The 10,548-nt window shown below is 41.9% G+C and overlaps 1 protein-coding gene across 4 annotated transcripts in view; it reads left to right on the top strand.

The window, feature by feature from the left end:
* Positions 1–4,455: 4,455 nt before the first annotated feature.
* kcnh7 (potassium channel, voltage gated eag related subfamily H, member 7) overlaps positions 4,456–10,548 on the top strand; it is a 68,725-nt gene continuing 62,632 nt past the window's right edge. For 2 of the 4 annotated variants that reach the window (XM_067582738.1, XM_067582737.1), the window contains exons 1-2: positions 4,613–5,440; positions 6,405–6,635. In XM_067582738.1, coding sequence (XP_067438839.1) covers positions 5,365–5,440; positions 6,405–6,635 — 307 coding nt within the window. In that variant the 5' untranslated portion in view covers positions 4,613–5,364. Of the gene's footprint in view, positions 4,581–4,610; positions 5,441–6,404; positions 6,636–10,548 lie in introns of those variants that run through there. The other 2 variants (XM_067582739.1, XM_067582736.1) reach the window with 2 other exon arrangements.

The raw sequence follows: 10,548 nt of genomic DNA, 5'->3' as shown, positions 1-10,548 counted from the left end.
CGGGCCGATGCACGCCACACACCAATGACGTCACAACGCCGCCTACTACAACGGAGCCCAGACTTCTTCAGCCCTGGCTGAAGGCCAGGCTGAACTCCGAATACAAATCCCGTTTTGCCGAACTGACAATAAAGTCCTGCTCCTCTCTGCCTCTACCTCCACCACCGCTCCGGACGGCCGCTCACTTCCAGGTTCCCTGCCCAGCGCCACCTGTATGCTGCACGTCGATGACATCACAATGCAGCCAACTGCTTCAGCCCTCTTGCAGGGCCAGGTCGTATCTTCCCCTGTGCCTGCTCCCTCCCTGTCTGGTCTGCCTCGTGTTCTTCGTCTTTTCTCTCATCCCCGTGTCTGCAGGCTGCACAATCAACCCCCGCACATACATCCCCTCATCGTTTCCTCTTCCCTTCCTTCAGCTGCAGCTACCTCTACGCTTTCGGGTTTCTTTCTGGGCATGTTATCTGTAAGTCCAAACCACATCTTATGCCAAACATTCGCACCTCACTTCAGACTTCCTGGCCCACTACCAAACTCTCTGCACAGACAACCTGTCTCCCCACACCGACAAAGTCAGTCCACATTCCTAACCGTACTTTGGCCAATTCTTCCGCAGTGGAGCCGCTTCAACCGCTTCCAAATAAGAAATCCCAGACCACCTGTTAAAATGAAATAGATAAAATTCTCGACCGCTAGTCTTCCCAACATCCCATACCTACCTCAGCGACATTCAAAAAGCCTGTTCTCACTTAGTCCAATGAAGTTAACTTTGGGGGATGGCGAAGCAGAAAGCTCATCGAGATATGTCCCCCACCCTGAGTCTCGACCCCCGGGTTCCTAGACACTCCAGCCTCTTTGTGATTCCATTCGGTCCCCGGTCATCCCCATGCCATCAACCCCCTTCATCCCTCTCCTCAACCCCATCATCCCACCGTACACGACCCAGACCAACCTTCAGCTCCCATTCATCCCCCGGCAATCGACCCCCTTCATCAATCTCCTCGACCCCCATCTAGCCCACCATACACTATCCTCATCAAATCCTGAACCCTCTTGACAATCCAAATAAATTTACTTTTTATACTGTTCCAATGGCGTGGTCTTTGTTAGTGAGTAATTCTACAAAGACTAATTTGAGCACATATAACAGAAACATTTGAACATGAACAACTTTACTCTGGTCACTGGTCGGTGCAACTTCTGCCCAATGGCTGGGGCCAGATTGAATTGTATGGGAAATACTTTTCTAGTGTGCAAATACAAGTCAGCAATGATTTGTAGAATGCAACAAAAAGGTGATCCATGGCCCAAAAAACAGTTGTACTGTTTCATAGATGAGAAAATCTGATCTGGTTCTTTTCAGCCATGCTAGCAGCAAGGATGGCAATATTGGTCTGTCGGTTGGTCAGTTGATTGGTCGGTCCTTCACTCTGGTTCAGATTGAAATATTTGTTCAACTATTGGGTGGATCACCATGACATTTTGAACATTCATAGTACTCAGAGGATGAAGCCTATTGACTTGGTGATCCCCTGACTTTATCCTCTGGACACCATGAATGTGTGTACCACACTTTATGGCAATCCATCCAACCTCATGATGGTTGATGGTCAACTGAAAAAGTTAGTGCCCATAGGATGCACATTTTTCCTGTTGCAACTAAAATGGGGCTATTTAAGGGTTAAGCCCATGGAGCTGCCCACTGCACTGAAATGGCCCTGTAGGTTGTTACTTTCTATAGCTTCATTGTGGCTTTTGGCCTAGCCCCAAGGCAATAATGTCGCTGTTTCCCCAGTTTCCCACAGCCTTTGTGTTGTAAGTAATGAAATAATAAAAGTCTAAAATTGAGGTCTGGGTAGAATGAGCTTTTAGTGCAAGCACATCTCTTCTAGATGGCTCTTTGAGTTAAGGTTTCGTTTGTCTTGTAGAAAAAGAGATCCTCACACACCAGTCAAGACGTGAATCAGCCTTTTTTCTTAACCTGGAACACGCTTTTGTTAGTCAACATTGTGTCCTAAAGTGTGTAAGTACATAGTGTGTCCTTTTATTTCTGCAATATTCTGAATTTATGTATTGAACCGCAGTAAGAGAGACTTTGATTTTGATGTACAGCATGTGAGCAGGAGATACTTACTACTTAAGAATTATGTTCTCCTCTCAGCAAAAATGTGTTCTTCACTACCGCCTGTCCATTCACTGAGCATATTATGAGCTAAAGCACAATTAATTAATGTTGTCACTGCTTTTAGTGTGAATATGACTTAAGGGCAGACCTACCCTTTACTTTTTCACTGCTGTGAGTCGGTGAGTTGTGCTTGCTGGGTGACAGAGAGAGGGAGGAGAGGGGGAAAATGAAAGGGGAAAAAAAGATGTGTTGTGGATTACCTTGTTTTTTGAAATATCATTACAGTGTTAATTGTAATAGTAAATTGGATGTTGGAAACAAACAACAGATTCTTACTGATGAATATGCTCCAGCAGCCAATAGAATCTTTGCAATAGGCAGGTCACAAGCTACAGGCAAAAAATAACACATGCCATATCCAAAGAAAGCTGTCAGTGTATGACAAGGAGAAAAGTGTTGAACAAAAGCTGCCTTCGCATGGAATCTACTGTAGTCAGTGTTAAAACAAAAGCAGCATATGCAGCCTTCTCTCCAACCCCCCCCCATGTCTGTGTATTGTAAATCGTTTCCTCAATGGACCAGATGGAGGGAGAGCTACTGTAAGACTAAGACAGATGTTTCACTAGACTCTGGGTGTGTTTGTTTGCCTGTGCGTGCCTGAGATTGAAAGAGTGAAAGACACACAAGCAGTGAAATAAATTGAATCTGAAAGGAAAGTGGAACGAGTGAGAAATAAGTTGAGAGGAAGGGCGAGAGTATTAAAATGTTTAAAACTGCAGTCCAGATTATCTTCCATTGTTTGAACATAGTAACAGGGCTGTTTTTATACACAATAGTGATGCCTAGTCTCTGTTGGACTGTGGTTGGACTGTGGTTCTACTGGGACTGGGGTTAATGCTTCATGTCTTGCTGTCATCCAGTGCTTTGATCACTAGGCGGGCAAATGCAAAAGCAATGACAATTTATATTGGGAATCCATAAAATATACAGCACAGTGATGGTGAAAGTGAAAGTACATTCACTCAAGTAAGAGTTTCCATTTTACATAACGTTAAACCTCTGCCTCACTACATTTCAGAGTGAAATATTGAACTTTTTATTTTGCTCCATCTATTTGATAGCTATAGTGATTTATAGTGATAGTGAGTATATTATAGTGATACACATACAAAATATATGATGAACAAATAAAATATGTTGCATTTTTATTAAATAGTATACCTGATGGGATATAAACTAGTTAAAACTCAAAACAATAATCCAATAATATAACACAAATAATAATAATTCTGAAAGCAGTGAATCTGCATAATGAATACTTTAACTTTAAGAATGTTTTGCTGATAAAAATTCTACTTTAGTAACATGTTGAATGCAGGACTTTTACTTGTAACAATGTATTTGTACACTGTGGTGTTGCTACTTTTACTTCTGTAAAGGATCTGAATATGAAAACCAGTAGGAATTAGTACAAACTGGCTCCATCCTGTTGACGTTGATGTGAATTTTATTTCACCTGAAGAATCACATGTTCCTCTGATCTGTGAAGAGTCGCCTGAGAGTCTACAACCAATGAGTGTAGCATCTCCAGCTCTCAGATTTGTCTCTAGATGTAATCAGCACCACATTTTCATTTTCTCGTTTGCTGTCAGCTGAAGACATTATAGAAATAACTTAGGAATTCTGTTTTAGGGGTGCATATTGCCTTTAATGTTATCTCCACTTGTCTGCTGCTCTGATACCACCTGACCCAAAGTCACCTGCGCCTCATTAGAGAATGTGAGTTTTTCTCACTCATTTTTGAGATTTTCATATAGCATATCCCATCCAATAGAAGCAGAGGTAAAGTCTTACTACTTGTAGTGGAACTGTCTTGTAAGCACAATGTCCCAGGTTTGATGACTACAACCCCCCATGTTGTTGTGTCTACTAATCACATCATGTCATGCGTCCTGATGAAAAGCAAGGCGCTGAGTCTTTCCCATGCCTCCTCACCCTGTGTAACCCGCTTATAAAATGCCTAAGATGCATCAGTAGTAGCAAGAAAAGTGAAACACCTCGGCAGCACCATGGCCAGCGCCTGTTCGTGCAGAGCAGCGGGCCTCCTGCACTCCGAGGCAGTGTCAGTGGAGCCCTGGCACATTTGATACAAACAATGTGATGAAAGTAAATCGGAAACTCGAGGCTAGACAAGACATTTAAAACACGTCCGTTCAACCTAATCGTGGCCAGGGGCTGTCCCTTAATGAGATAGGCGATACACCTGCGCGCCCTGCCCTGACGTCAGCCTTTCCCATTACCGCTGGGCGCGTGACTCAGAAAGTAGTCACAGGTGCGCCAAAAGTAATCACTCATTAGTGTCCAAAGTAATGTTTCATTACTCTTAGTCGTGATTTGTTGCCATTTTGTTTCAATAGGCTGCTACTCTTCATCATTTGCATCATAAAATCAAAGTAATGTGAGTACTTCCAGGAGGAGAATCACTTAAAAAGCTGCCTACATTTTACCTGCTGTGTTGAAAATGAACGGAAGGTAGAGTTAGCGTGAAATTAGACAGATAATACAGGTTAGAGGGTAATTAAATTGTGTATACTACAAATTATATAATCCCTTCGTTACACAAAGCAGGGAGTAGCAGGCTGAGCTCATTGTAACGCGTTACAAGTACTCCGTTACCTTCCAGCCCTGCCCCTACTATCTCTCCGTCTGCCGCTTTGTCTACGCATCCATGTGGGTTTTTCCCTTCGCAGTGTCTGTGTTGCGCCTCTCCGGTCCGTCAGCCTCTCAGCCATTGGCCTCAGAGACCATCAGTCTTCTCTTCACAACAATAGACCCCCAACGCGCACACACGCACAGCCACTCACGCACAGACACAAACGCGCACAGCGCTTTCGAGGAGCGACGGTGAGATGTTGGTTAAACTGCGGTTTACCGACTCCTTTCTTTCCAGCTTCACATCGGCAAGGAGCGCAGGGAAGCCTCTGCGATGCGCTCAACCGGGGACGCATCGGAGTTGAAATAAGGGAAACACGGGGGGTCGGGGGTAAAAAAGAAAAAAAAAAAAAAAGCAGAAGGGGGAGATTTTCTTACGAGGATGACTGACTGGTGACAAAGAAAACGGGGAGCCCCTCTGGCTTCGGTTGTCGCCTGCTAGAACTTGACGGAAGGCGTTTTGGGGGACTGGCTTGCTCTTACTTGGACAGCCAAAGATTTTTTATCATCATTATTTTTGGAGGAGAATCATGCCTGTCCGGAGGGGTCATGTTGCGCCACAAAACACATTTTTGGGAGTAATTATTCGGAAATTCGAAGGACAAAGTGAGTGCCTTTTCCTGGTGTCCAGTGTTTGTGTGGGTGCGCTGTATTGTGCTGCCTTCCTTTTGTGTCCTGCTGCATCCTTAGAATACTTAATAATAGCTTAATAGGCCTTTTGGTTATAAAAACCAGGCTTGTGATAGAGATTATTAGACTAATTCTGTTTTTCCAGTGATTTTAATAGAGGCTGTATGTTAGAGAGCCATGAAAAGTAAGTTAATTATCCAGTTACCTTATCAAGCACCCGGCTTGTTTTATAGTTCTGTATTGCTGGAGTACCTCTTGTACTCTTCTTCTCCAGTGTAGTTAAAAAAGCTGCATATGAGAAACAAGTATTGGATTACTTTGAGATTATATCCCAGGATTACCTCAATTGCCCTTATAAAGCCTCCAGTTGTGTGTAGTTTCATATTCTCAGTGCTTTGTTGCCAAACACCATGTTTGGAGGCCTATTGGATAAAGCAAAGGAGTAACTCATAATCACTTGTGCCATAAATCTGCTCTTACAACTGAAAATGTGGGAAAACAGGCTCACTTCACTTCTTATTATTTTAGCTAAAATGCGGAATAGTAGGATTCCCCAAACAAAGAATGTGGTTTGCGATGCATGTAGGCTACAATGGACAAATTCTATTTTTCAACAAAAGAAAGTGCTATAATCTAACCTACATAAGCACATAATTTATTGAACAAGTTTAATAAATTCAGCCTGCTCATAAAGTATTATTGTTTATTCACTGAGCTGAACAGCTGAGCACCTATATTTCGGGATGCAATGGAGGATAAGCTCATATAAACCTATCCCACCCACCTATTTTTGTGAAATAAAACATTTTACATCATCTCTCATATTCCTCTTTATATATTTATTACTTTAATAATAAATGATTGAATATGTTTAGGTGATGTTCTCTCATGAACAAATTAACATTCTCCCTCCCTCAATTTCTCCTCTACCCCTTGACAGATAAGAAATTCATCATAGCCAATGCCCGGGTGCAGAACTGCGCTATTATCTACTGTAATGACGGCTTCTGCGAGATGACGGGCTTCTCCAGGCCGGATGTCATGCAGAAGCCGTGCACTTGTGACTTCCTGCACGGCCAGTTCACCAGTCGGCACGCTGTGGCCCAGGTGGCCCAGGCGCTGCTGGGCTCAGAGGAGCGCAAGGTGGAGATCACCTACCACCGCAAGGATGGTGAGTGCTTGGGGACTGTCTTTATGGGCTCAGGTGCAGATTGTGACATGAAGCTGTTGCTGTGGTCTTACTTTAGAATGTATGCTGCTTTCACTCCCTCTCCAAAAGTAATCCCCATGTTTTGGTCTCTTTTCCACCATTATAGACTTATAAGAATGGTTGGAAAAACACTCAAGATTTGTGTTATAGTGTTTGAATTTTGTTTTTGTTGTGTGCTGCACAAAACAGAACCACCTGCAGTGTTAATACAAGATACGTAGATGTGTGAAAGGTGACTTTTACATTGTCTAACACTCAAGGTACACAGTGGGTAATTTTTAGTTCTGAGTCGGCTTTATCTGGAGCATTTTGCAGCAGCAAATCACTGAGGGCACCCATTTAGAACCCTGAGGGGGGGAGCAGCCGCGAAGGTTTCCTTTTGCTGTGAAGTCCAGTTTTGAAGTGATGCAGTCGCTGGGTGGCTGGGAAAGATGTTCATTATAGCCAGGGCACCCTGGGAAGGATGTAGCTCACTTCCCTAAAGACTAATGGGGAGATAGTTCACATTAGAGGGTGTGTGCTTTCACTGTTTGGCCTCTCCTCCTCCTACTCTCAGTTCTCATCTTCCCCCAAAAAAGAGAATCATTTCTGTGCAGTGTTGTATAAACAGATGTTACTCAGCATCTATTCAGCCACGTTATCTGATGTAAACATTTTAACATACCGTTAGTATTCACAGACCTGACAACTGTCTGTGATTAACTATGACTGAACATCCATAGTTTAAATAATCTATTGGTGTGCAAATGCTACTTATGAATACTGCATGCAGATCATGACTTGGCATGACAGCTGGTATTGTTTTGATGAGTTACAAGGCGAGCTCCAGAGTGAAAGTTTAAACCAGTCGCATCAACTGTGCTAGTTCAGGGAGAGTTCATGTAGTGGCCTCTACTCTAACAATGACATATGTATTCAAGTGATTAAACCTCCTTGCATAACAGCTAAGTGCTGGTAAAGTTTCACTATGGCAGATTTAAGATTTAATAGTTTTATAAGGCATATGTGGAGATCACCCACATGTGCTCGGTGTTTGAGTTGTTTGTTGGAGGACCGCAATGGAAATAAACCATTAGGCCCGCTCTGTCTTTTTTTTTTTTTTTAATCACTGATGATTGTTGATACTGCAGTGGAGTTATAGTGAGCTTTTAATGATGATCAAATAAAATCGCTCAGCCACCCACTGTTAGAGCCATGCGATTACAGTACATAAAGTATACTGTATTTTGGCAAAAGAGAAGAAGAATGAAACCATTCAGTCCCATGGTGCACTTTAGCTGAGCTCATCGGCTACAGAATTTCTTTGTCTTTCGGTTTAATTATTGCTGCAGAAGAGAAAAGTTTGCAAAAACAAATGGAATAGTTTGTACTTGAGAACAGTATCCAAAAGTGGTTATTTAGCTATTTAACAGTATACAATATTAAAACATCCTGTTAAATGCCTGAAACATTCTCAGTAACATCTCAAATATATGTATTGTTTGCTAAAATATTGAACGGTAATTGCTGAGTAAACCACTTCCAAAAAATCCTGTATAGGCCCGCTGCTTCCTGCTTGTTCCCACCACCTAGCGCCAGGCGGAGTAACCAAAGTGTCACCATCTTTGGCTCCTGATCTGTGGAAAGAGTTCAAATTTAACTCTGCTCACAGACAGACAGATTTTTTCATGGATAATGAAACAAGATGCTGTCAAGGGGATTTATTTTGACATTTGATGTGTGATAGGAGCTCTGGATCAGTGGCAGTGATTTGGTCTTTAAAGATTGATTATGTGTGTGTGTGTGTGTGTGTGTGTGTGTGTGTGTGTGTAATTCATAGTTATGCAGGAATGAGAAGCCCCAGAGGGAGAGAGGTGATGTAGATTTGGTCAAAGACGGTTCACAGAACAGTTACAAATGATAGTATCCTTGGAGACATAGATGTGTGAGGTCAAAGGTTGAAAGAGTGAGATAAAGTTATAGAATAGGCAGAGTGGAATGTCAGCTTTGTTTTCAGTCTCCTTGAGATGGTCAGTATGCAACCCATAGCCTTTTTTTTATACTGTCTTTACTGAACTTTGAGTAGCCTGAAAAAGCACCATAGTAACTGGATAAGAGGCTTGATCCGTATCATAAATACTACAGTTGCCCTTTGCTTTCCAGTGCATGAGATGAGATCCTGCCCCTCTAATGGGAGTTGCAGCATGTCTTATTTTATGTTTGCCATAAATTTCACACAAATTGTCAAAGAACATTTGCTCAAAGTTCCATTTTGTACAAGTTTGTACTTGACTGCTACTTTTCAGAGGGATATTGACATTAGTAGTTGTAGTTACTTTGAAGATTAAGATTCCAGTAAATCATTTTTGGTTGTGGAAATTTTCTGGCAATAATTTGATGATTGATGATAAAATTTTCATCAAGAAAGTTTCTTTAACATATCAACAACTTTCTTGTGTGATAAAAGATGTGGTTCCAAGAACATTCTTGTTAATGTACCAGTTGTAAGCACCTTCAAGCAGGTTCTCCAGATGTTCTGTGGAGGTATTTTTAAAAATCAGCACACTGGAACCGTTAGTGAGCACTCCTATTAGTGAACAGTATTGCTTAAGAACAAGATAATGTTATGTTGAAACCTTCTGGGAATATGTGTTGAACTAATTAACCAAACAAGCATGTTCTTTGAAGGCTATAAGACATGTTAGTAGCAGAAAGCAACCTAAAGGGGAACATGAGACAAGTGCTATACTTTCACTTTTTATGCTTGAGCACATTTTACTGTAAATAATTTGTTGCTTTTGGTTGACTTAAGTTCAGAATGGAGGACTCTCGCTCAAAATAGAGTATTTTTATACTGTATTATTGCAGCATTAAAGGATTTAAGTACTTTAGACTTGACCATAACAGGTCTGATGTCTCTGTAGGCCGGTGTATTGTCAGCCAAGCCAAGCTGGGGGTTCAGTCTGCATCGATCCGCTGAGCAAACAGCATTAATGAGGACACAAATACCTTCATGTTGCATTGATCTTCAAAACCGGTGCATTGGAGAGGGGAAATCAATGACGGCCAAACGCCCTGCCTCCACTGGCGTGCCCACAGGAGACTTGGATAAAAAGAACTGGAGGGCTTCTGACTGTCGGACCCTTCAGCGGGGGAAAAGGCCTCATTACCATCCTGTATCCTGTGCCTCTAATTACCTCAGTGTTTTCCTCTCACCTGACTCAGAGCATCTCCAGGGAAGGTCATACACCTGTTTTAACAAGACAGACTGCTCTTATAATCTTTTTAACGATAAGCAAGTATAGCTGTACAGTTAATCATGAGTTATCATGATTTTATCTTTCCAGTTTCCACTTTTAGTAATCATGTCATCTGGGGACAATGAAGTGTTATATTTATGTACCTTTTAAATCTTCATATATGTATTTCTAGTACTTCTACTACTTTTTACTTCTTCTAGTATGTGTAACCTTTTATAATCTTTTTGAAATGCAATAGTAATGAACAAAGTGAAAAAGAATGGGCCACAATAAGACTAAGGCAGTACTAGTTGTCTTACTTTGAGCAATACTGCAATAAAAACATTGAATAAATGAAAACCAGGTCAACCAGACATCCAAGAAACTGAAGCATGAAATAAATTAAGACTAAAGGATTTCAAGTTGCGGCCATTTAAGCCACAACACAGAAGTTTTTATGTAAATCTTTTGTCCTTCCCCTGATCCAACTCACACGCACGTGCACGCATGCACACACATACACACACACACAAACAAACAAACAGATCTCAGGCACTATATATCTACTGTCTGCTGTGTTGGAATTACAGGAGAAATGTCATTGTGGCAAGCTGATTGCTCCTCTAGTGGTGGATCATTGGGGTTTCTGGGAGGCA

The sequence above is a fragment of the Thunnus thynnus genome, chromosome 24 (genome assembly GCF_963924715.1).
Source record: "Thunnus thynnus chromosome 24, fThuThy2.1, whole genome shotgun sequence".
Classification (NCBI taxonomy): Eukaryota; Metazoa; Chordata; class Actinopteri; order Scombriformes; family Scombridae; genus Thunnus; species Thunnus thynnus.
This window is presented reverse-complemented; position numbering and strand designations above follow the sequence as displayed.